This window comes from Eupeodes corollae, chromosome 2 (genome assembly GCF_945859685.1).
Source record: "Eupeodes corollae chromosome 2, idEupCoro1.1, whole genome shotgun sequence".
NCBI classification, from domain to species: domain Eukaryota; kingdom Metazoa; phylum Arthropoda; class Insecta; order Diptera; family Syrphidae; genus Eupeodes; species Eupeodes corollae.
Genome location: NC_079148.1, coordinates 23,189,003 through 23,216,435, shown reverse-complemented (window position 1 = coordinate 23,216,435; position 27,433 = coordinate 23,189,003). Strand labels below are relative to the sequence as shown.

The 27,433-nt window shown below is 33.9% G+C and overlaps 4 protein-coding genes and 1 non-coding gene across 5 annotated transcripts in view; 2 read left to right on the top strand and 3 right to left on the bottom strand.

Moving 5' to 3' along the window:
• The window catches only part of LOC129946923 (protein lin-9 homolog), a 28,539-nt gene extending 6,811 nt beyond the window's left edge, over nt 1–21,728 (bottom strand). The window contains exon 1 of the mRNA XM_056057303.1: nt 21,565–21,728. The gene's annotated coding sequence lies outside the window, so the exon portion shown is untranslated. The remainder of the gene's footprint in view (nt 1–21,564) is intronic.
• LOC129946921 (WD repeat-containing protein 7) lies at nt 268–5,355 on the bottom strand. Its single transcript, XM_056057301.1, has one exon. The coding sequence runs from the start codon at nt 5,073–5,075 to the stop codon at nt 609–611; it is 4,467 nt and encodes a 1,488-aa protein (XP_055913276.1). The 5' UTR covers nt 5,076–5,355; the 3' UTR covers nt 268–608.
• A 3,270-nt stretch (nt 21,729–24,998) lies between the features above and the next one.
• On the top strand, nt 24,999–25,105 carry LOC129948656 (U6 spliceosomal RNA). The gene has a single exon (XR_008781943.1). It is a non-coding gene; the product is annotated as a U6 spliceosomal RNA (small nuclear RNA).
• A 267-nt stretch (nt 25,106–25,372) lies between these two features.
• Nucleotides 25,373–26,137, top strand: LOC129947794 (peptidyl-prolyl cis-trans isomerase-like 1). Its single transcript, XM_056058492.1, has 2 exons — nt 25,373–25,559; nt 25,649–26,137. The coding sequence occupies exons 1-2, from the start codon at nt 25,486–25,488 to the stop codon at nt 26,091–26,093; spliced, it is 519 nt and encodes a 172-aa protein (XP_055914467.1). The 5' UTR covers nt 25,373–25,485; the 3' UTR covers nt 26,094–26,137.
• LOC129947793 (protein argonaute-2) overlaps nt 26,134–27,433 on the bottom strand; it is a 37,920-nt gene continuing 36,620 nt past the window's right edge. The window contains exon 8 of the mRNA XM_056058490.1: nt 26,134–26,376. Coding sequence (XP_055914465.1) covers nt 26,283–26,376 — 94 coding nt within the window. The 3' untranslated portion in view covers nt 26,134–26,282. The remainder of the gene's footprint in view (nt 26,377–27,433) is intronic.

Sequence of the window (27,433 nt, the reverse complement as noted above, 5' to 3'; positions counted from 1 at the left end):
ATAATAGTCTCTTCAATGCAAAAATATAATTCACAAAATGTATTCAAAATAAACAACCCCAAATACTGAATTCGTCATCAATGTCCCTGCTTCTGATACCATTTACGTCAAAGTTGCAACCTGCTTCCTCAAAATCTTTAGCGTAAGCCGAGTATTATATTATTAAAGAAAATATTTTACTTATTTAACATTAGATAAACAACATTTTTAAACTAAACTCATTCCAACACATTTGAACGTATAGAAAATTAAATAAAACAACACTCATCAATATTTAATAATTTTATTTGGTATAGTTATATTGAAAAGCAAAATACAATATTGTAACATATACATATCAATTAGATTGCCATTGTTAGTTGTTTATTGTTAAATATATTTTTGAGTTTTGTTGAAATTTTTGATAGATAAACACGACGTACAACGTTAACAGTTTGTTTTTATAATTTATTAATATTTAACAATTTTCAATATAAATAAAAAAAATTCATGATTTAAAAATTATATTTTTTTCAATCATTTGTTATTATAATACTATAAGGAATGAAATAAACAAATAAAAGTAAACAAGAAACAAACGATAAAATATAATAAAATAAAATAATAATTTAAACATTAAATCTGGTTTCTGAACCATCAGCCAACATTAGACTAACTGTTCGATTATTTATCCAGTACAATTTGGCCAAACGCATCGGATTCAAGCGCACAACATCGGGAATGGGTGCTGTCGAATAGCCTTTTGTGCATCGAGTTTGAGATTGGCCAAGACCAAACATTCCTGTGCTTGTTTGCCAGAAGGACAGTCGATTTTCGCTGCACGAATAGCTGACCAAGTATTTGCCATCGGGACTGAACGCTAACGCAGTTATTTGGTGCGTATGCGCCGGAATCATTTGACATTTATTCTGACGCAGCTCATAGATTGCAAGATGCCCATTGCTGGCTCCCACTGAGATGCGGCGACTCTGTGGGCAGTGTGAAATTTGATTGAATTTACAAATGCTTGGGAATACTTCGTTGAGGCCTCGGTTCTTTAGCTCGTTCACGTCCACACAATGCAAGGTGATGTCCATAACTTCGACCAGAAGGCTCGCAATCTCGCTCTGCATTTTGTCAATTAGCATTTCTACACATTGTAGTATTTCGCCCTTGGCTTTATACAAAACGGACTGAGTTAGCGGGACGTTTATTGTTTGAGCGTTTTGTTGCATTGTGTTGTAGCGAGCGACTTCGCGAGCCATTGTAGTTATGAATGCTGCTGGACGGGCGGTTGCTATTAGGCGAAGAGCATGTCTGGCCGTGCGGCAGGCATCTGCCTGCGGAGTGAGAGGCAGTTTGTAGTTCAAATTTGGCACCAATTTCCCAGCATCACATGATATCTCCAGCAAACCCAACAGAACTTTGCTAACATCCAGATAGGGTTCCCATACTGTGAAACCGCGTCCTAGAAGGTCAATAGCTGCGCGACGTAATGGTGTGTATTGGGGCAATTTGGCCGATGGTGGAGCGTAGAGCAAATGTGCCAATGCCATCGACGTCAACCGTGCTAGGTTGTTTGCTATACCAAATCCTTCGACGACAGAACTCTTTCGGCGTTCGCCAGTTGTTGTTGACTTACCGGGGCCATTCTTGGGGCTATCTTGGGAAATGTCTTGCCCAAACTCGGCTCCAATCACACCCAACAAAATGACCGCTGTATTCTGCTTACGCTTTAGTTCTGCCAAACTAGCCGGTTTTCTTATTATCTCCTCCTCTTCTTCCTCGTAGTCTTCGTCCTGAGGTTCTGTAGATTGCAGTGCAGCACCTGCGTTTGTACCTGGTGCGCCAGTTGCCCCACCTGCTACATTCCCTGCCGACATCAGAGGTTGTTGTTGAACGATTGGCTCAGAGTGTGTGTAGAGGGGTAGATATTGTGCCCAATTTTCAACAAGTTGCTTGCGACCCCTCTTACCCATACGCGTTAGTTCACCCAAGAGTATCTGCTGAGCTGCCTCTCTTATCTCAATGCAATGATGCTGCCAGCGTTTAGCCATTGCCTCGACTTGGGGGCGCTTGAAGTTCTTCGGCTCAAGAGCGTCTATCTTGTCAGGCAATAGGAAACAATGATGAGTTGAGAGCAAACTCCAGCCCTGTTTTATTTGATTCATGTGCGTGTTGATGATTTCTTCACGCTCCTCATCGTTGGACCAAACTGAGTCCGCACGCGTTGCTAAACGCTGCAATTTTTTGCTCTTTTCGCTCTCCGGTAGGAAAGAAGCCGATCTCATTGACATAAGGGTATTGGACATCGCCACCAGGGCTAGAATATGATTCGATGTTAATGTTGTGCTAAGCTGCCAATGCAGGCGAGACGTGAAAATATGCGTTAGTTTCTGTTGACGGGCCAATTCTGGTGGGATACCTTGAAACTTTTTCAACTCGGCAGCAGGAATCATCAACATATCGTCTGATATTTGGAAATTATTTTGCCAAGTTGGCAGCAATAGCGACATGTAACCAGCTTTGGATAGAACACCAAACGAAATAGGCACCATTGGCCGAAGAAGACCCAATTGAGACTCGCATACTTTATCCAAATGCGGATCAAGTCCCCATGAATGCAACAATGACAGCAATAACTGGGCCACTTCCATAACGTGTGTCGCTTCCATTTTAGATACAATTCTGCGACTGTTCTCCTCGGTCTTATCGTCACTTACTTCGACGGCTTTATGGAGACTCTCGACTTTGGCTTGGACTTTTTTCTCAATATTTTCTGCTCCTTCTTTGACTTTCTGAAGGAAACCATGCTTGTCTTTGTCTTTAAGAATTTTTTCCATATCACCAGCTTTGTTCTTAACCTTTCCAAAGAAGTCCGAGATTTTCTTGGAGGCATCCAATTGCGCCGATTGCGCACCTTGAGCTGCAAAAGCCAATCCCAATTCGGCAAGAGCTTCCGGGCTTAACGTTGCATACTCCTCGCTATGCAATTCAAATATCAGTCCCTCAATGTCAAAGAATAAAATGTGACTTTCAGCGTCCTTGGGATTAGTTCTCAAGCCCTGGATTATGAGTGGACTGCTACGATGCTTCATCAGGAACGAATTTTCCCCATGGTGGCTGGAATGAAGCTGTTGCAATTGGTGTATTCCTCGTTGAGTTGCGTGTCGGATGGCGTTGAGATTTCGAGACTTAAGGCCACGGAAGAAATGTACAGCCGGATTTGCCAAGCCCATCTCCGACGTGGACCCGGATTGTGTTTCTTCCGTGTTCGCCTGCTCATCACACGCCATGAGAACTTCTTCGGCTAACATTCCATGGAGCACGCGATCTAAATGCCCAGTTTCCATTTGCCACACATACACTGTGCCATCTGAGCAACCAACTATGAGGAAGTCATCTAAGGGTCTCCATTTTATTGTCACCACCGGGAACAAATGACGACTTGCCAGTGTGATGCACTTACGCTCCTGCAAACTCAACAAAGTCACCGAATGATCTGATGCCACGGAACAAATACACTTCTGTATTCTGGCACTGCAGTTGTCTGGTGGAACGAGCAGCTGTGTAATCTCTCCAGCGTGGACACAGAACCTATGCAAAAGGTTTCCACTATACAGGTCCCACAAGCAAACAGCAAAATCTACTCCACCACTAAGGAGATGGGCTTTTTCGTAGCGGGTATGTGCCAGCGAAGGGCACAACAAACAGTTAACTCGTCCGCGATGTCCCGACAAAATCTGATGAGATGGCCAGTCACTAAAATTCTGTTGAATACCCACCAACAATTGCAACATTACTGTCTGCGTTGCTGGAACTATTACAATCGTCCCATCTTCGCGACCAATCACTAGACGACTCTGCTGAGGGAGATAGATGCTAGAAGTTAGTTTCACTGGGACATCTGTAATGCGACTCAATTGGTCAAGAATGCCCACTGGCGGAGGATCCATCATTGACCAAGCCTCGATCAAACTAGTGCACACACTCGATTTGAGACTTCTTGGGGGACTTTGCTTGGCCTGCATGATGCTGATGTTGTCCAGAGGCAAATCTGGAATCGACCAAACTGTTATCAAACCCTCCGAATCGCCTCGCAGCAAATGCGTTCTCTGAATGAGCTTCATTGCCGGTGGACAGGAGAGTATTTTCTCCCCAGGCTGAGAAAATACACAATAAAGGTATGGAGCATCGCGAACAACTGATTTTGAATGGAATTCCTTATTGTCTGGTATACAGTTTGCAGGAAGCTTATACAAATAGCCCTTTCCCTCATCAGACCACAAAATCACTCTATCCGATGAGATGAAATCACCGCCCTGCCATCGCTCCCTTGGTGGTGAAATAACACTGCATAAGACAGTGAAATCTCCTGCGTCATATATTTGCCAATATTTGGTGCAAACAATCAGAACCGTCCTCTGGTTCGTGGCACAGCAATTGAGGGTAATCGCATTCAGGCATCGGATCTCCTTCGATTCGTTTTCGTAAATGGGCTCCGAGTACTTGTTCTCGTTGCCTATCAAAGTCCACACTTTGACCGTTCCTGTTGTTGTGATGGCCAGAACAACATCATCCTTGCGTTTTGATGGTCTCAAGACGTGCAATGCTGATATCCAGTCGGGTTTAACCTTCGAACTGAGCACAAAGATTACCTCCAAACTAAACGGATCCATGACCATGATCTCGGGATAGTATCCATTACAGAACAATCGGACACCATCTGTGTTGGCCATCAGGTAGGCTTGAATGTTTGTGTGTACTTGAGGAAGCTTGATGCTTTCGGTGCACTTTCCATCAACCAAGTCCCATGTGCACATCTCACCGTTCTCCGAGGAACTGACAAGGAAATTATTGTCGGCCAGAATTGATGCTTTAGCCAAACATAGGACTGGTGCTGAATGCCCCACTAGAAGACACCTTGGTGTCATTTTCATTGTGGTAGGTTCCACTTGCCACAGACATATCTGTCCGTCGTAACAACCAGTAACCAGAATTGTTTGATCGTCCGACAAATAGACGCTGGACACACAGTGTGTTGGTGCTGTTGGCCCCCACAAAACCACTGGCACCACCAGGTTTGTACTCACCATTGTTAAAAAATGGCTTTTAAATTAATGACTGAAGACTGCAGACGTAATTCTTTTCTAGTTTCGTTTTTTCTTATGTTTGGGAAAAAGACATACGACGAATGAAAGAAATGAAACAATTTGTTTAGTTTTTTAAACGGAGATGCACTTGTTCGATAAATAAATTATTAATTAGTTTGCAAGTTCAATATTTTACGCAGTTAATTTCGAATTTTCACTTTTGTTGGAAGAAAAATATACTTTATACTTTGCTGCAAGAAAATTTTATCGATTCGTCTTGTGGGAAATGTCATAAGTGACATTTGCCAAAAGAAAAAGAAACGTCACTTCAGTGTTCAGTGGGTTAGACAAATATTTCCCTGCCAAGGGATTTTTTTTCAAATAATTTATATGAAGTTGAATTATGGTTGAGTTTTCGAAGCTATAAGGTTGAGTACTTTAAGTGGATATACCAGTGTGACACTTACAAAAAATCAGTCTGGCTTATTTGATAGTTTATACTTTCAAAGATATCCTGCTAAAGCGGCAAGGTTGTATCTTGAATAGTTTTTAAATGGCAGCGTTCTAAAGAGCTTTAAAGGACCTCTACAGCCAGCTTGATGAAAACTATTTTGTTAGCAGTTTCAATAATTGATTAGGGTTTTTATAGTATTTTAAATATGTTAGATGTAATCGGCGTAATTATCGGCTTAACTGCTGAAGCATATGCAGCTGAAAGAAATGATAGCCGTCAGGCAGTGTCCTCAAAAGAGGGATGAACAGCTCGGAGACAAGCATCAGAACTCAGAGAGCATTTTTGAAGAAAAAAGTATGGGCCAAGCATAGCAGGATAGCAATTTGTGTGCTTAATATAACTTTGTCTAGGAAAAATCGATACTTGAAACTTTAAAACCGTATTTCTCGAAACTACATTTTTCAAAATTGCTGACATCATTCAACTTGAAATTGATGATGAGCGTTTATAGCAATCAGCAAAGTTAAAATCACTAAATTAGAGGTATTAAATAACCAGAGCTTCGAACCTCCTTTTTGTTGTTGTTTCTATTTTATCAGTAATTTTTATACTGATGCCATCGGAACAGAAAAATATGAGCAGGGAGGATGTAGTGTTTGATTATTTACTACTTAATAAATGTGATATTAATTTTGGCAATTGGGATTTGTTTTCCTTTTAAAATGTGATTTCGAGATTTAATTTCAAACCTCAACTCAATAGGGTTGAAAACGAAGCGAAAACCGTTGAAAAAAAAATCGTACGGATGTAATATGCACTTTAAGCAACATTCCTTTATAAAAACATTCAAATTGAACAATTAGGATTCAATGAGATTACGAATTCGGAAATTTCGTACAAATCCGCAAAAACTTTTCGTAAAAGTTTCCTTCCTATGGAATTTGTAATTTTTGAAATTACTAAATAACCCTATTTTTTCACTCCAATGTGGTAAATGAAGATCTTTACTTTCGATTATTTCTTCTAAATTAAAATTATTACTAAATTTTAAGAGCGGCATAAACTTTTTTAAGATAAAAACCCCGGATGAAATGGTGATAAACGAGAGAAGTTGTTTTGTTGGAGTATTAAGTGCGTTTTTTGGTATTCCATAGTTTAGTCAACAAAACGATCCTCAGTTGACAGATTTTTGTATTTAAAAATTGTTACAACTGAAAGAAGATCTGTCAGAATAATAATACAAAACACACAAATAGAAGAAAGTTTTGTGAAAATCAAAAGACAAAATTAACTTGAAAAAAAAAACTAACTAAAACTAATAAAATTTACAATTTTTAAGATGAAATGGTAAGAAAATATGTGTAAATTGAGATTCTATAAAAAAAAAGTTTATTTAACAATTGCTTCAAGCAGGGGGTTTGTTCGTAGATTACTACATTAACATGTGGTGTTGAAGCGAGCTTGAAGCTCGCCTCAATTGTTTATATAGCTGAATCGAGATGAAATGAGCTTGATTCGCATCGATTTCGGTCGGGGATTGGAGTCGAGTCAAAATTTGCGAAGAAAAACATGAGTGGAGGAGTTGGTTTTATAGTGAATGCGTTATGGTCTATTTATTTGCATGTTTGTGTACAAAAAATATAGTTTTTTTTAAATCAAGTTAAACAAAAATAGCATATGGTGCTGAACTATTCACTTTTTCATTGTTTAACACGAATCAAACTACCTCACTTGCACTTCATAAGAAACATCGAAACACAATTTGCATTTTAGAAAGTGCTGTTAAAGTTAACCATTTTTAAATCTTCTTGTGCGTGGAAACACCATGAAGATTTATTTAATCTAAACTGAGATAAACCTTCGGTGGAAACATTGAAAAACTTAATTATCTTAGCAACAGTCCGTTGAGAACTAGGGGCTAGTGACTTACAACTCTCAAGCACCTTTTCCTGATAAGAATTTTATTTGGAGAATTTGTAAATTCCTCGCAAGATGCAGTACCCATGAAAAAAAACTTATGTAAAAATAGTGTCTTACAATTCATAACCATTGTTGTTACATAAGTTTTGATTTATTTAGTTAAAATTGGAGCAGAATAATGGGGTCTCAGTAGTTTCATTATAATTTATTGATTATTTGCATATGTAAAATTAAATTCAAAGAAGATTTGCAAACAGGCGCCGAATTCTTCCAATTCATGGAATGCGCTAAGGAGCCAGTTATAGCTATTATTGTTTTTCATCATTGGGCCTTACTAATAATCAAACGCTAACGTCGACTATTAGTTAACTGGAAGGTTAAAACAAAGTGCTGAGTTTTAATAAAATGATACCAATAAACAATTTAACCCTCTCACTAACTAGTCTCAAGATTTTCCTTGAATCTATTACAAAATCTACTACAAATAAGAACAAAAATTGCTTGAACTGTCAATTGTTTGTTTTTATGCAAAAGCAAAAATATAAGTTTTGAAAAATGAGTTCAATTGGCGAAGGTCTGTTTCTAGATTTTGAAATAATCGCAGAAACTTCTTCATCTCGTAAAGTTAAAATGTATAAAGAAAGGATAGATCCATTTACGAAATATGATGAAAATGAATTCTTTGGTCACTACATTTATTTGAAATTATTTTCAAGTCTTTATCGTATCTACAGATTCACTAAACAAAATGCCAGATTCATCATCGAAGCTGTGAGCGACGATTTAGCCTCCCGATCAAATCGAGGGGGAGCACTTTCCCCTGAGTTCATTGTTCTGGTCTCGTTACGATACCTGGGCAAAGGATCGTACCAAAGTGATACCGGTAGTTGTCTCATTCGTCACGTCTGTTTTTTTTTCCAATCCCACTTAATTTCATTTTTATAAGGTGATCTTCATAACATTTCTCAACAATCTGTGAGCAATTGCGTTAGAAAGTTTGTTACAGCACTAGCTTCAAAAAAAAGAACATTTATCAGGTTTTCAACAGACACTCGAAGCCTTCAAAGAATGAAGAAAGATTTTTTAGCATTGTAAGACGCACATTAAAATTAAAAACCCAGGTGGCGAGTTCGGTTCTCGCCTTAGATGCCGAAAGAATTTCTATTCAATTAATGTTCAGGTAGATGTTCATTTTTCTAAAAAAAAAAAAGACTTTCAAAAAATGATTTTGTACCTACAGGTTGTTTGTGACGCGCAAGTTATATATTTGTATGGTGACCTTCGTCACCATTGTAGTCCAACAACCCCAAACGGATATGCAATGAGCTCCATATGAAATGTAATACGAGTAAATTAAAATGTCAAATTGACAATTAATGAAATATCAAATTGTAAAATAATATATTAAGTAAATTGTTCGATCAGCATATTAAAAATAAATGTGAAACATATCTGATCGAACAACCTACAAAATGTAGATATAGAAATTCAGTCGTGAATATACCACAGCAATAAACAGAACTCATAAATAAAACTAAAACTCTTTTTCTTTAACTGGCGCAGTCGATACGGAAAGCAAACGCAGACAAGAAAAAATTAACTACAAATCAGTTAAAAATATTTTGTTAACAGTGCATGTTTTGTTAACCGTCCACGTCCCACTCCACCCGATAAAATATCTAACACGATTTGCCGCGAGCTAAAAAAAAAGAATAAGTGTTTTGTTAACCGTCCACAACCCCACCTCCACCCGAGTTGTGTAAATTGAAATAAAAAAAAACACTAGAAGTTCTTTTAATAAAACAAATTGTAATTTATTGTTGTAGACTATAAATCAGTCACAACAAAGAAACACACAAAAAAAAAGAAGAAGAAGAACAAACAGTGCAGTGCAAACTACAAATCAATAGTTTTTTTGTGCGAGTTTTGTTAAAATAAATTTTAAAAATTAAACGCCACATTCTTCACGACTCCAGAAGGAACTTGCCAATCGAAGATATAGACGAAATGGCAACCGCAAACGACCAAATAACCCTTATAAATACAATGGCTCAGGTTTTGCTGAGATTGGAGGCCAATTCTCAACAGCAAGATAGTCGAGCCATAGTAATTATGAAAGAAATTTCATACATCAAAGAATTTTCGGGCAACAGGCAAGAGTTGACCCAGTTTATCAACGTTGTTGAGAATCACATGAGCTTGACACCGGAAGACAGAAGAGCTGCTATGTGGACAGCAATATCACAATGCAAGGTGATAGGAAGGGCAAAAGAACTACTGCTTACCAACAACACCAGTACGTGGGAGGAGGCCAAAAATATTTTAAAGCTTTCATTCCGACCAACCATCGACCAGGGAGAAGTCACTCATCGCATAAACAACTTAAGAGTAAGTTCAGTGTTAGACTTAATTAATAAAATCGAATTTTTATTAACTGACATTAATACAATAATTATGTACGAAAACAATAGAGAACAGTTAAAATCCATGTTATACTCAATAGTCATAAATAAAATAAGAGAACTAGCTACAGGGAACTTAGCTAGAGAAATAAGAGATGTATATGACTTACTTAAAGTCAAAAGCATTTTGTATTCGTATGTAGGGTTCGATGTAGGCAATATTATAACAAACAGATTTAATAATAGAAAACACAATGACTTTAGGCCGACAGATAGGACATACCGACAAAATAATCAACAGTCTCAAGACAATTTTTATTACAATAACTCAAGATAAACCAATCAGCGACGACAAAACACTGATTTCAATGCAAGTGGAACAAATGACACAAATCAACGACACACAAACAATAATTCGGGTCAGACAAATCGAAATCAACTAAATAATACTGCACAAAATACCAACCAAACACTTAATAACTACAACAATAATTATTCCAGACAGACTCGTAATAGACAAAATGTTGAGCCAATGGACATAAATAATTTAGATCAAGGATCTCAAGTTGTCCAAGAAGAAAGTCATTCAATAGAAGCTCCGGTTTTTCTGAATGTAGCCTCTCAGGTAATAAAACACAGGTAGTATTCGCGTTTAATAATCAGAAACATATATGCTTGTTAGATACGGGGTCCACAATGAGTTTGATAAATACGAGTAAAATAGACTGTTCATCATATAACGTACTAGAAGAGCTTACAGTGAACTTGTCTACTGTAAATAACCGAAGCGTTGAAAAACTTAAAATTTATCAGGTTCCTGTACCTACTGAATTTGGTTATCCAAAAAATGTTTTTGTTAGAGCATATGGAAAATCACTAGGCGACAAAGCATATAGTCTTTTGTTAGGAATGGATGTTCTTAGTAACATGGTTGAAAGTATAAATATTGTAAAAAAGGAAGTGGTTCTACAGAATAAAACTATACTTCCGATGACATTAGAAATAGAACCAACTTTACAATGCTTTGAGTTAGAAGGTAGTACTGAGGTAAAGCTAGACGATCTAAAAGTATTCGAGAGACAAGAAATACAAGATTTGCTTCAAAAATACAAAAATCTTTTATATAAAGATGGAGATCAGCTTACTAACTGCGAAAGTATATTCCATGAAATAAAATTATCCACAGACCAACAAATTAATGCTAGACTGTACCGTCTGCCTCAGAAACATGAAGAAGAGGTAAGAATCCAAGTTAATGATATGGAAAGGCAGGGCATAATACGAAAATCGAATAGTCGATATGCTTCACCAATCGTAGTGGTCGCTAAAAAACCCGATATCGAAGGAAAAGTTAAATACAGAGTATGCGTCGATTATCGAGCTCTCAATGATATTACTGTAGACGACAAATACCCATTACCAAATATCGAAAGTATTCTCGATAAGTTAGGTAGGTCTCAGTACTTCTCAACCCTTGATTTAGCCAAGGGATATCATCAAATAAAGGTGCATCCTGATGATATTCATAAGACTGCATTTGTAACACCAAACGGTCTATATGAATATACCAGAATGCCCTTTGGGCTGAAAAACGCCCCAGCGACATTTCAACGTCTAATGAATGAAATATTGAGAGAGTACATAGGCAAAATTTGCACGGTTTATCTTGATGACATACTAATTTTTTCGACCTCATTAGAAGAGCACATAACATCACTGGACAAAATTTTTCAAAAATTAGCTGAGTACAATCTTAAGATACAATTAAGTAAATGTTCTTTTCTTAAGAAAAATACAGAATACTTAGGCCACATACTTACTGCAGAGGGAATGAAACCTAACCCCAACAAAATAGAAGTAATACAGAAATATCCTTTGCCTCAGACAGTTAAACAATTACAAGGATTTTTAGGTAGTACTGGATATTATAGAAAATTTATTGCCGATTACTCTAAAATAGCATACCCGATGGTAAAATACCTAAAAAAGAACATGAAAATCAACAGTAAGGACCCAGAATACATTCAAGCATTTGAACGATTAAAAGAAAATCTAATTAAACATCCCATACTCAAATTTCCCGACTTCCACAAACAATTTTCCCTATTTACGGATGCTAGTAATTATGCGTTAGGAGCTGTTCTTACTCAAGACGGGCAGCCAGTCTGTTATGCCTCCCGAACGTTAAACGATCACGAAAAAGATTATTCAACAACGGATAAGGAATTCTTAGCAATAGTATGGGCTACCGCATATTTTAGACCGTATCTTTGGGGACAGAAATTTAAAATAATTACTGACCATATGCCTGTAAAATATTTAAATAAAAAATACAACGGAAAGGAATTTAGTCAAAGAGTTCAAAGAGGACTTCTTAAATTACAAGAATTTGAGTTTGAAATTGAATATATAAAAGGCAAGGAAAATAAAATAGCAGATTTCTTAAGTAGGATCCCAGAGGAAGTAAACGAAACATCAGAGACTGTACATTCAGCGAGTGAACAACTTTTAGACCATATTAAAATCAAAGAAGGAATTGTTAACATTTACCAGACTCAGCTTATACTGACTTATTCTGTAAAAAATGAAACAAAAGTACAACACACTAAAACAATAATTGAGGTAGATATGACGAAAGATGACAAATACTGGACAGATTTATTTAAAAGAACTATTAAATCAGGTACAATAGGAATTTATTCAGAAGTAGAAGATACTGAATATAATAAAGTTCAAAAAGTTTTAATTAAAATGTATGGTAATGACAAACAAGTAAAATTCTACAAACTGACACAGAGAGCAAGAGACTTAGAAAAAGTTGAAGATGCTCATAGACAAATATCATTGTATCACATCGAAGAGAGTAATCATTCAGGTATAGTAGAAACATATCACAAATTAAAAAACAAAATATACTTTCCACAACTAATAAGAGAAATTTCAAGAGTTATAGGGAATTGTCAGACTTGTCAAGAAGGTAAATACGATAGAAAACCAATAAGACCTAAGTTCAAACTAACAGAAACTCCACTTAAAGGTAATGACATTTTGCACATGGATGTTTACCATTTTAATAAATTAACATACCTGACATTTATTGACAAATTGACTAAAAAAGCTTATGGTTACAATTTAAGTAGCAAGAATTGGACAAGTAAGTTGGAATGCATTGAGGAACAACTGAGTAAATTCGGGAAACCTAGAAAAATTATTTGTGATAATGAATTTAATTCAGAAAATATTAAGGAATACTTTAGAGAAGAAGGAATAGAAATGCATATGACCAAACCAAATTCACATACTGGAAACTCGGATATAGAGAGATTGCACTCAACGTTATTAGAAATCTTACTGACGATTAAAAACAAGGACATTTCTACTAATCGTAAAATCCAGAAAGCCATTCAGATATATAATAATAGATACCATTCAACATTGGGTATGAGTCCAAATTCAGCAGAAAAGACGAATCAAATAAATTTAAAAAACAGAATACAAGCTAAAAAGGACAAAATATTAAAAAAAAGGAATGTATCTAGGGAAAATTATCATGAAAAACGAAATGAAGGTTACATTAGAAACTATAAACATTTACGACACAAAAACGAAACATATTACAGAAAACATAATTTAAAAAATGTTGATCCAACAAATACTAAAAGACCAAATAAATTTGCAGACATTAGACATTGAAAGACATTAGAAATAAACATAGAAAATGTACAGTTTATAGAAATAAACAATGTTCAATGTTTATAATCCTAAGAACATTTATTTAAAAGATTTAAATTTAAGTAATTCATGTATAACAAAGGACTCATGTACTTTTCGTTATAAAAAATTGAGGACGATACTTTAATATGCAAAAACCTAGACAAAGAAAACGTTACTAATGGTTGTGATGATAGAAAATTAATTTTAACTGGAAATTTTATATTAAATATTAATAATTGGTCAATAAATATATTAAATGAAACTATTTTTAACTATCAACTAGAATTTATTCAAAAGTTTCATTATGAAGAAGACAAAAATTTAAATGTAACAGACAAATTAAAGTTTGAAGAAATATCAAGAATACAACAATTGAAAATTTACAAAAAATTAATGAATTAACTTTTCACAGAACTATAAGTCAAATCAGTAATATAACAATGTTTTTAATAATTATAATTATTCTCATTGTAATATTTTTCATAAACAAGACAAATCGTAAATTAAAAATTAAAATAAATAATGTTACAAAGCCCCAACCAAATGTTAAAATTATAGAAACTCCGACGATTCAGGAGAATCTTAAAATTAAGGGGGGAGAAGTTATATATTTGTATGGTGACCTTCGTCACCATTGTAGTCCAACAACCCCAAACGGATATGCAATGAGCTCCATATGAAATGTAATACGAGTAAATTAAAATGTCAAATTGACAATTAATGAAATATCAAATTGTAAAATAATATATTAAGTAAATTGTTCGATCAGCATATTAAAAATAAATGTGAAACATATCTGATCGAACAACCTACAAAATGTAGATATAGAAATTCAGTCGTGAATATACCACAGCAATAAACAGAACTCATAAATAAAACTAAAACTCTTTTTCTTTAACTCGCATGGCAAAATTCTAGACATAGTTGCTAGATGGAGAGGATCGGCTCATGATTCAAGAATATGGCGTGAATCTGCTAAAGCAAACCGGTTGCAAAATGTAGATTTAAGGGGAGGAGTTGTTTTGGGCAACGGTGGGTACGCATGTTCGAAAATATTGATGACACCATTCAGAATATCGGCTGAATTAAGTCCAACAGAACAGCGCTACAACAAAACGCATATTCGAACAAGAATAACGGTGGAACAACTATTTGGTTAGCTCAACAACAAATTTCGTGCGTGTTTTAATGGCATCAACATCAGCTATGACACAGCCAAAGCAACCGCAATATTGCACAATATTTCAAAGGATGGTTCAAACGGTGATTTCAAATTTTTTTTCAGTAAAAGCAAAATATAAATTTTCTAACTTACTTAAAGGGTTTTTAAACGACACCGCATTAATTGTGAGTTCTTCAGAACCAGATACTTCCGAGCTTGAAGAGGAAGAAACATTTTCTTCAACAACAACCTTACATGGGACTAGGTATAGAACCGAATCTTTTTCACAGGGAAATATATTTCTTAAATATATAAAACGGAATCAACAAATTAGCCACGTATTTAAAGTAAAATCAACGAACGTAATACTATAACGCACTAAATATTTAAGCAAACATTACATAATCTCTCCATAGCCCTTTTTTAGTATCATATTCGATCGTTTGAAATATATAAATTATATACTGCAGTGTAAAGCCCCAAATACGAAAATAAGCGAATACAATTAAGTCAAATGATGTGTTTATAATTGCGTTTCGTTGATTTTTGTTCAGTTTCAGTAGGAATGAAAAAAAAAGAGTATACAACATGGGTAACTTCTTTTTTTAACTGTCCCGAGAGCTTCTTTTCGATTCTCAAGATGGAGTATAAAATTTGTCTGGGGTCGTTGTCAGTTTGGAAGAAAATGTTTCATCGTTACACTTTTGCAATGATACTAGATTAATTGCATCGAATCGTGAATACCCCTAATAAATAAAGTAATTCTAAATTAAGTACTTCATTTTTACTTTAAGCCTAAAACGCAGATCGTGCTAAATTTTAGCTCCCATACAAAATTCTTTACCTACATTTTTGAGATAATTTCGTATGAAAGCTATATTTTAGCATGATCTGCGTACTAGGCTTTAGAACAAAAACCTGAAAGTGACAAAACCTTATTTTGAAAAATTGGCTTATTTTGTCGCTCATATTTTTGTCTTAGGGAAATACATTATTTTAAACATAATTTTATATTCTTGAATATCTAATTTTTGCAAAAAAAATATAACTTTACTATTTTCAAAGCTTATGTGCTTGTTTTAGTCGATTCAAACCCAATTACAAAAAGTGGGATAAACTACTTTTGCATTCACAGACTCAAATATACCTTTACCAATGGAAATCGATCAGATAACTTGAAATAAGATTTAAGTATTAAATACAAATTTACGTACCATAAAACAGCACTTAGGCAACACTTTTTTTTAATGCTCGACTTTAATCATGGATTTCCGTGTATTAATTTTTGACGTTTTGCTAACGCCTAAACTGGATATTAAATTCGTTATTGGTATGTGAATTTTCTAAAGTCTAAAGATTTTCTTTTAACCTTAACACTAAATTTGATTATTAGTAAGGCCCATTGAAAACAAACATTGGAACATTGGAAAAAAATTCCTGATTAAAATCCACCGAAAAACTTTTACTGGCCGAAATCTGTCATTAGAATTGTGTCAAATTGGAACACAAAACAGTGGAATGATTCGTTTCACTTTTGAATATAAAATTATCAGCTGTTCAGGAAAATTAATTTCCGTCCGGAAAAATAGAAAAATACATTTTTTGAGCAAAATAAATGGACAATTACACCTTTTTTCTTGAAAACAAATTCTTTGGGTTATTTCCGATCTATCAGTATATGATTTTCATTTTTAAGCTATAACTGGCTCCTAAATCGAATAAATCGAATTTTGAGGTTAATGGAACAAATTGCAATTGATCTTTGCTCTGATTGTGACCTTTATTGTTATAATCCTTTTTCTTGCTAAATCCCATGCTTTGCAGCTTTGTTTCAAACAAATAAAAATAATGGACTGGGACAAAACAATAGATAGGCCAAAATGCATGCCCATTGTCTTTTAAAGAGATAAAACTCTTGCGGTCAAAGTCCAAAAAATTATAAAAATCGGTTTTTCAAAGAAATTGAAACTCTATTGAGTTCATCAAATCAAGTTCTAAAGCTTAAGAACTCGCAGTTAGATTTCAGTTTGAGTAAGAACTTCGATTTATTAGACACTCGAATAGATATGATATTATAACTCAGGTAACCAATGTTACCTGAGTTCGGGAACGTTTTTCTAAGTTTGATAAAATCAGCAAGAACAAAACAAAGGACATAATTTAAGCTTTGATTTATAACATGGGTGTATTATGTATGTGTATATTAAATAAGCAATAATGAAAACAATACATACAAAATCTTCTACAAGAAAAATACGTCAAATCATGTCCGGGAATGTTCCCGAAATGACTGTTCACGATATGACGATTTCAAATAAGAGCGCCCTTTGATTATACGACGGCCCGGCCATCTTAAATGCAATCTGACTTTGTCAGAAGGAACATATTTGAGGGGTTTTTTGTATTTCGAGTCGTAAAAAAGAATGTCATCAATAATTAAATGTAATAAATACGTTCACGGAATAACCGGACTATTGATGTACGCTCGAATACGAATAATTAATAGAAAGGTACTTAACATTAAGATATAATTTATTTGACGAAAAATACTCTGACAGCCGGCTGTGTTATTGTTCTCTTCCTCGGCTGACGTTTGACACCGAATGGTGTCAGCTTTATAGTTAAAAACATGAGAATTTCAATAAATATTATTTTATGAACAATCCCTTCATAGACGTTTCATTCTTAAGTATTCAGATACATATTATTAAAATAGTTGAATCTTGAAAAAAAGCCGCTGGCCGAACCTAAGAATTTGTCACGATATCCTTTAGTTGCTGCCACAGAAAAAAGCCTTGGGTCCCAAATGTCTCTTGAAGAAGACTTATAGGACAATTACGCGTTACTAGTTCTAACGTTGAGTTCTTTTATTATCATCTTACGGCTAAATCTTTCTTCCACACCAAAAATAAAGCTATAGCGACAAAAAGAAAGTACTACCAGTTCATTTTTAAATAAACCAAACACATTAAGAATCAGTTGCAATTTCACAAAATTAAAATAATAATAAATGGTTCATACGCTTTTTAACTTGAAATTAGCTCGCAATTCGCAAACACATGTTTTCTCCAGGGTTCTGCGATTAGTATCAAACAAGTTTTGTATTTTTTTGTATTCTGCCTAAGTAAAAAAGGTCTGTAACTATAGCACGATGGCAAACATATCAAAAATCTTAAGGGTATGTCTCCCGCAGAAGCGAACTCAGAACTCGTGTAAATGAATTTGAATGTATTAGTGAAAGATCGTTACTCTCTTCATTATCAAATTCAAAATTTGAATTTCCAATTACTCTATATTTGCCTCTTGATCTTTTTTGTCTCTCAGAGCGAGGGATATATTTCCGCACAAGCAGCCAATCAAAGAAATAAGAAACAGAACAACGTTGCATGATAAACCGGTTTTTTTTGGTATGTCTAGTTAGGTAGATTTGTTGTTGTCTTTTGCATATGGTTCGAATTTTATAAAGCAAGTGGGTATTTTGCTATCGAAGGAGATGTTTTTTTCTTGAATTTCTTTTTTTGGTCGATATTTTCTAATTATTGAAAATACCTATTTTATTTTAATATTTTTTTACTTCCCATTGGAAATTATTGTAATGGGTCCGATTTGTCAAATTGAAAATTTTGACATTTCTCGAGGTTTCAAGGTCCCTAGAGTCAAAATAAAAGGTTTTTAGAAACATGGCTGTGCGTGCGTGTGTACGTACGTTCGTACGTCCGAACTTTCGCGACGTTTTTTTCGTCGTCCATAGCTCAAGAACCAGAAGAGATATCGACTTCAAATAAATTTTGTTATACAGATAATAAGGCAGAAAGCTGCAGAAAGGGCTCTCAAGAAAATTGCGTAGGTGTTTTTTTTTACCATAGCAGTTTGAAAAAAAGGTGAAAATTTTAGATAACCCTAAATATCTTACGAACCAAAAACGCTAGAGACTTGAATTAAATTTTATATAATATATTGTAACGTGATATCAACCAAGTATATTTTTTGAAAAAAATCCATTTAACGGTTTTTTATAAATCAAAAAACTGAAAAAAAAATGTGTCACCTACCAAATTTTACGACTAAAATATGATTTCATCTCCAAAACAATTTTGTGCAACGAAAAATAATGTTTTTCAAATCTGATAAAATTTTGAGAAAAATCGAATTGACAGTTTTTTTTATAAAAAATAAAAACCTAAACAAAAATTAATAAAAGTTGGTAAAAATTGACTTTCGACTCAAATATCTTTTCAAAACTTTGAGATATTGGCTTTAATTTACTTTTATCTTTCAAAAAATATTGTTGTCAACATTTAATAAAATTTTGAGAAAAGTCGAATTGACAGTTTGCTTACAAAAAATTAAAAACCGAAAAAAATTAACAAAAATTGGTAAAAATTGAATATCGATTCAAATATCTTTTCAAAAAGTTGAAATTTAGGCATCAAACTTTTTTTATCTTATAAGAAATATTGTTATCAACAATGTTGAGAAAATTGAATTGACAGTTTTTTTATACAAAATAAAAATCTAAAAAACTTTACTCAAAGTTGGTAAAAAATTTTTTTATGGGAAGTTAAAAAAATGCAATACCCAGGAGTGATAGTACGCAAAAAAAATCAAGAAAACAAAATATATGACAGCGAATTCACGATACCTACAATACCTCTTTACCCTTTTTTATACCTACAATACAATGTGCAACCACAAAACTTGCCGAAAGTTGAACCAAAAATCAAATTCTGCGTATACGATTGACTCCGTAACACCCAAATCACGAGTCCATGACACCTTACATCATACCACATACTAGAAAAAAAAAATATTTCTAAGAAAAGTCTTTTTTTTTGTTGTATTTTCTGTTATTGTATACCGCAAGCAAAACAAAGAATACAAAAACTAAATGAGCCATGAGTCCAACAACAAAAAAAAATCTAAGAGAGGATGGGCGGGCGCAATTCTTTTGCAAAGAATTCTCTTCTTGAGCGCTGAGATGCAGTGGCATTCTTGGGAACTGGAAACTTCATTGTGTGCGTTTACAAAGAAATTTGTTGTTAAAAAATGCAAAATAGACCTCTTTTATAAAAATTAAATTAAATAAACAGTAGACGCAAGAACTTTTTACTTTTTTAAATAGAATAAACAAAATGCCAAAAAAAAATAAAAAAAATATTTTGCAATTATATAAACTCCCAATCCCTCACAATTACACCACAAATGTTGTTATATTGAAATGCATTTTTAATTATGTTGCGACAAATATTTTTTTTTTTCAAAATCGATAGTAAGAGTAATATATATGGTCCTTTTTTTTAAAAAAAAAATTAAAACTAAAAAAATAAAAATCAGCTCGCCCCATGAATTCGCAAAAAATATTGGAAAAAAAAAGAATGCATTTTGGATTTTTTGTCTAAAAAGTTACTATAACTATTTTAAAAAAAAAAATTTAAAAGCAAATGTCTGAACATATATTTAGAATTTGAAAAAAAGTTAAATTGACTTAGCTAGCTGTTATACTTTGGAAGTTTTATCAAATATTGCACCTATGCCACAATGCAAATTTGCCCTATTTTTCATAGTTTTCTACAATTTTTCTTGGAATAAATAAATAAATTAAAAAAAAAAGAAAATCGACACTATTTATAAAAATTTATTGTTTTTTGGAAAAAAATATAAAAAAAATAAAAAATTATATTTTACACACTGCCCCATTGATTTTCGCAAGTAACTACCTGAATTTAGTGATTTTTTAGTGATTCTAGTGCTGTTAAGGAACAAACAATTTTTTTAAATTTTTTATTCCTTTATACATATTTAGCCCAATATATTTTCAATCAAAACCCGTTTATTTCGTTTAAATATTTAAAAAAATGTGAACGCTACAAAGCTAAGCGCAAAGCACCAATCAATTTTTTTGCATGCGACATGCCCTTAATGCAGAAATTTTGGTTTGTTGATACGGACTCAATTTTGATAAAATTGAAGTTAGACTACCACTACTGCAGTACCTACTCTCATGACCTTAAATTATCTAACAGAATATCTTACGTTCACCAAATATTGAATTGAATTTCTTAATTTTAGCAGAAATAACGAGTCCAAGATATTTATCACCAATATGTGAAAAGAAGTAAGCAAGGCTTCTTTGAGTATCTAAATATATATACCTATTTTAACCCTGGCAGTTATTTTTTTTTGACCCATAGCTAAATTTTTTAAATTTATTTTTAAAATACAAAATATTGCATTTTTCTAAATTTCTTAATATTTGATGAATGAAAGCATTCTTCAGCGTACAGCAGATTTAAATTCAATAAAAAAATATACAATTGATTTGAAACAATGAAACGAACTTGAAAGGTACAATATTTTGTTATGTTCATATCCAATGAGCGGATTTATCTGATTTACTTTTCAAATAAAAACTTAACAAGGATCAAACATTTTATTTAAAATATTTAGATTTTATAAACCTGAACCATTATTGAAATAGAAATCTGTAGAGTATGTGTAATAAAAACAAAATATAGCGTCTAGACAGTCTGTTTTTGACCAAGGAATAGTTATGTAGGTACTTTTTCAATTATCTCCACGGTTATCAAAAAACCTTTACGAAACGTTTTAAAAATAGTTCCATAATTATTTAATTCAAAAGTACAGAAAGCTAAAAAGTTAATTAAGAATTTATTTGTTTGTTGTTCATAAATTAATACAAAAATACAATGTATTTTAAGAATATGTAGATAAATAAATTTGTTATAATTTTATATTTTCAATTTGAAATGACAACTACCCATGGATGCTGCTTTTACCCGAGTTTATTGTTTGTTTTAAATCTCTATTCAATAAACTTACCCAACTTGCAGAATATTATCAATTAACTTATATAATAAGTTCTGCTATTTTATATAAAGTTGAATTTTTATTCACAATAAATAAGATTTAAATTGATTATTATTTATTTAAGATACAATTTCAATTTCAAACACGGGCACGAATAAAAACTTTGACATTTTAAGATTGTGGGAAATTGGGAGAGAGAAAATTAGGAAGCGTTTGGAAAAACTTACAATGAAAACATTCAGTGAAATTTAAAAAATCTATTTAAGTAAGTCCGGTATTACACATAGCATGTATTTAGTGCGCATTAAACGGCTATTTTGTGTCATTCGGTGATGCGCGCATTATTATATGAAGAATTTTCGGATGTTTAAGTCTGTGGATTATTTTAAAAGATATCTTTTATTTATACTTTCGTTGCTCGCTTGGTGTACCCAACCCATGATTGCCACATTTATCATTTGTGACCAAATTTGGTCATTATTTTTTCACTGGGTCAAATGGTAACTTTTAATTCCATTTGGTTATATTTTTCGGAAACTGAAAAAACAGAATCAACGGTTAAACTCATTTAAGCAACTTTGTGTGAACAATAACTTTACTTAAAATATAAACTCTTGATCTGAATTGGACTTAGGGCACAGAGAGAATTATCTACGCATTACACAAACCGTAAAAATTCTCAAAATCGAAAGTTCATACTTTTAATAATATTATTGTAAAAACGTATATACCGAGATCTCATGTTAAAACGCTTTGTTTCCATATTTTGTCATAGAGACATTCCAGGTAACTGTAAGACAGATGAACCCGCCAGGAACGGTACAGTACAGGCCATCCTACTACGTTTGGCAAGTACTGGCATTCCAATCGCTACTTGTAAACTGCTGCTAATGTAAGACGCTGTGAAGAGGGCAGGCACTAGGTGGAACAACATCACCACGTGTCAAGTCACAAAAAACATCTGGCCAACACTGGATTTAAAACGTTCAAGGTGTTTGCTCTCTCTAAGCAGATCGCATATAAGCTCGATATTAGGTGTCATAACCGGGCACTGTCTAATAGGAAAGCACGCCACGAGACTAGGCGTATTCTCAAATGACAGAAGCTGTATAAACGAGGATGAGGAGGAAACAATTCTTCATCTTCTCTATACATGCCCTGCTCTGACTCGAAAACGCAAGAATTACCTAGGTGAATTCTTCTTTAACGATCTAAACAAACTAAATCATATCAGCATAATCAGCCTCTCACGTTTCGTAAGGGACTCAAGCTGGTTCAATGAAGCTTAGGAGGAAGCCTTAAGATTCATGTGGTATCACAATGGGCCATTTAACTGGCTTAAGACTGTCCGATTCCATCTTGGAAAGCCACTATAACCAAACCATAACCTAACGTATATTTTGTCATCTTTATTTGGGTTAATCTAATTTAATTAGGTTTGTTACAGATTTTGTGAGTTTATTTGTAATTAATTAAAAAATAAATGTCATCTGCACAATATGGAAAATATGTTCAACAAAATGTGATGAATTCATTAATCTGTGTTAAATTTTTTGGACTTGAATTATGTTGGTTATTTTTACTTACAAGTGGTCATGTTTATTTTCAAATTTGGACACAAACTTTTTTTTTCAACCGTGGGTATACCTAGTGTCCACTTGAATTCACTTTCGTGTCCCATGTTGAGTTATTAGCTCTACTTAACATAAACACGAAGTGAAGCAAATGTGAAAAAATACGAAGAAAAGGAAAAACAAAGGTACGTGCATGTCGAGAGAGATTTATTCCTATTTTATTTTTTATTTATTCCGTTTTCTTTCGCACTTCATTGATGCAAGGAAAAACACGCGCTGTGGAATACCGGTCTAATTGAGTCGGTTTTTTGATCGTCAAATGCAAGTCAAAAACGTACAGCGAAATATCGCTGGTTTGAAAACTAAGTTTCTCGCAACTTAAACTTGAGAATTTTACTGCTCGAAACACTTACAAAAAAAATTATGAAAATATGACATTTCCCTATGACATGGCCAATAAAGATGACAATAGGCTTTTCCTCCACTGTTGTTTTATAGAGCCATTTTCTAAACACCCTTTCAAGTCCACAAAAGGTTAAACTCGGAAATGAAGTTAAACATTGTTTTTCTTGTTGCTTCTACCTCAATGTATTGAATTTGGAAGAATAAAATTAGTAAAATATTATGTTGGAAATTTTGTTATTAATTTGAAACTAGTAATAAGTTAATTATGAATTGTTCACTTCCTCATAAAAAAATAAGTCAAAAGGTTGCAAATCGCAGCTCCAAGCTGATATAGTTGCAATTTGAGATTTATATACAAAGTTAAGTAAAAAAATAAACTCTAAAACCTTATTTCGCGGTAGCCACTAGGTGCCACCACCATAAAACCCACACAGATAGTACTGTAGGTTTTTTATACAAATTTGAGATGAAAATCAAGCTTTCGATCTTTCAGAAAAGCAGAATAATGAATAATGAAAGCCAAAAACAAACCCTTAAGTTTACCACGCAATATTTTTGTGATTAACTTTAATTTTAATGATGGAATGATCTCCAAAAAATAAACCATTTCTTTTTAACAGAGCTCAGAAGATGTTTTATTTAATACAGAAAAAAAGCATAAACATTCAAAGATAATAAAAAATCTTCAGTCTCAATCAAGACAACTTAGGTTAGGTTAACGTGGCTGCGGATTTAGAATTAACACACTTAGGCCAAGAGAAAGGCCCATTGTGATACCAAATGAATCTAGAGAATTACTTCTAACTAGTAGAACCATTTTGAGCTTTTTATAAAGCGAAGAAGATATTTAATATCCTTTTTAGCTAGTTCGCTGGGATTATCAAAAGAGTAGTCCCCCAGATGAAGTTTGCGTTTGAGTGAAAGAGCAGGGCAGGTGCATAAGTGATGAGAGATTGTTTCCTCTTCTTCTTCGTCCATGGAGCTCCTACAGAAGTCATTTGAGGCTACGCCAAGTCGTATTGCGTGTCTGCCTATAAGACAGTGTCCTGTAAGGACACCTATTAGGGAGCTAATATGAAGTCTGCTTTGAGATAACAAGTCTTTAGAGCGCTTTAGGTCCAGTGAAGGCCATATGAGTTTTGTGGCTGCGCAAAAGCTGTTTCTTTTAGCATAAGTTTACATGTAGCTATCGGTATACCTATCTTCTCCCTTTCAGGTGAAATAGGTTTGACGGTTCCATTTTTAGCGAGTTCATGTTAAATTGCTGCGCCATCTCCATAAGAGACGATCGAAAATCTAGGGCCGTCAAAGATTTGGTCGAGAAACCGTCAAGGGATTTGATAGCAGCTTGACTGTCAGAGAAGATGCGGATATCAGAAGTTGATATCACGTTTTCTCTTAGCCAGAAGAGAACCTCGCCAAAATTTCCGCTTGAAAAACGCTACAATGATTAGGGAGGCGGAGGCGGTTCTTGCTTCGGTAGAACATATACTAAAATTGGAACGATACAGAGAAGATTAGCATGGCCCTGCGCAAGGAAGACAACTTAAGGTTATGAAAAATAAAATCACGTTAAGGATAAACATTTCTTACATGCACTTGAAATAATATGGGCTTACAAAGTTCAACTCAAACACAAAATAAGAACTCTGAAGAGTTGCTCTAAGTCTCCTAGCTCCCTTTTGACGGCAATTCTGAGCAACTTTAAAATGTCCAGTGAGCACGACCCTTTATTTCACTCAGAATTGTTGCAATCAGTTTTGCACGTATTCAAAAAAGATCGACGATTTTCGGACAACAAATCCCGCAACCGAAAAATGACAACCAAAGACACTCTATATATGAAGTGTCTTTGATGACAACTGTCAACATTTATTTTAATTTTCATTTATGTTTGGTATTTTTACCAATCTCTATTTATGTACAAAAATAATTTATATTCGCACAATTTAAAATGGCAAACACTTCGAATTCTACTGGCATTCCAGATTTATCTTGGCAGCCTCCATTTATAACTTTCGAAACAACGTAAGTTTTAACATCCACAACAATTGTTAATTCCAGCTTAATCGCATTTATTCCATACAATTTTTTTTATTTAAATATTGTATTTCTAGGATGGGAACAATAATAATCGAACTTTATTGGAAACATGCACCAAATACATGTCGAAACATTGCCGAGCTAACACGTCGCGGATATTACAACAACACAGTCTTCCATCGCATCATTCCGGACTTCATGATTCAAGGAGGTGATCCAACTGGCACAGGTCGCGGAGGACAATCAATTTATGGTCCACAATTCCAGGATGAAATTCATACCGATCTTAAACATACAGGTGCCGGTATCTTATCAATGGCGAATTCCGGTCCTGACACAAATGGATCTCAGTTTTTTATCACTTTGGCTCCAACTCAATGGTTAGACGGGAAACATAGTATTTTCGGGCGTATATATGACGGAATGAAAGTAGTAAAGAGATTGGGAATGGTACAAACAGATAAGACTGATCGTCCTGTAGATTCAGTAAAAATTTTAAAAGGATACATAGAAAATTGAAAAGATTTTTGAAAAAAAAGTAATAAATAAAACAATACACTTAAGCTGTGTTGTAATTTGTATTTTATTTATATTGAATGTGTTATGTGTAGAGTATATCTATACGTAAATATTTATTATGGTTAATATGAAAAAATATAAGAAGTTATAACATGGTTAACGAAGAGATTTCATCTGCTAAGTACTAAATTAAACGAAATACATCGGGTTCATGCTCATAATATCTGATGACACAACTCGCTTGCTATATTCTGCTTTTAGGTTTTCCAAATTTAAATTGCTCCTGAAAAGAAAAAAAAATACTTGTTCAAATAAAAGTTCATATAAAGAGTAATTAAATATTTAAAATAAATTATCATTGTAAGATGGACAGCTGAAAATACTACACGTTGATTCTGGAGCGCATAGTCTAATAACTAGTTTTTTTCTTCTTGTAGTTCGGTAAAATAACCAAGGAGTTGAATGAAAAATATCAAGCCCCCCTTGGGTGTTCTTATATCGTGTCTGGATGAAAAGTTAAGCATCGTAAAATATTTCATTGTCAAACAATATGCTATGAACGTTATGCACCCTTTTTATGCTTGTTTGCAATAACACTGATTAGGGTAACCGACCCTTATTAGAGGTTAACTACATGACCCAATGACTATCAATTACCTATAAAACACATCTTCGCTCACAACAAACACGAATTTTAACTGGCATACGTTGTCAGCACAGCGATAAGAAATCAGTCAAAACTGGTGTTTAAGTCCAATAAGAGCTCAGGAAAACGCGAGGAGTAGCTAGAGAATTAGAAAAGCCTTAAGGCAGCTAACCTTGAGCGAAAAGGGCTAGCTAGTAGCCCCAAATCTACGATTTCCAGGAGAACACGTTAATTGGGCTGACAAACAATGCGACTTCTCAGACAAGAGCAGAGTGTGACTGCATGGAAGCGATAGAAGAGGATGAGTTCACAAAAGATCTGGAGAAAGATTCTTCAAAGTTGCAGGGGAGTTGCTTTTTATTGAAATTGGCGGTGGAGCAGGGAGAATACAAATTTATTTATTTAGCTTAATACAAGCTATCATAACTTAACTTAACTTAAAACTAGCTTAACATTTTTTTTTTTTTTTTTTTTTTTTTTTGCAATTCTTGTTATCAGTTTTCAACATTAATTTCATGTGGGCCCTAAGGCCCACATCAAAGCTCTTTAATGTACAAAAACTAACAATTTTGATTTTACTTAACTTAAAATTACAGGGGACAGGGGATTCGGACTCAAAAAGGGAAAAAGTAAAGGGTATCTTTCAGATGGGATTTGGAAATGTTGAAATCGAAAACTACCATAGCAGCGTTGC

What these genes read in the sequence shown, in the direction of transcription:
- LOC129946921 (XM_056057301.1), bottom strand. Translation starts at nt 5,075, where the DNA reads ATGGTGAGTACAAACCTGGTGGTGCCAGTGGTTTTGTGGGGGCCAACA.
- LOC129947794 (XM_056058492.1), top strand. Translation starts at nt 25,486, where the DNA reads ATGGCAAACACTTCGAATTCTACTGGCATTCCAGATTTATCTTGGCAG. An exon ending in TTTATAACTTTCGAAACAAC is followed by an intron (nt 25,560 to 25,648) that starts GTAAGTTTTAAC and finishes TTGTATTTCTAG; the next exon opens with GATGGGAACAATAATAATCG.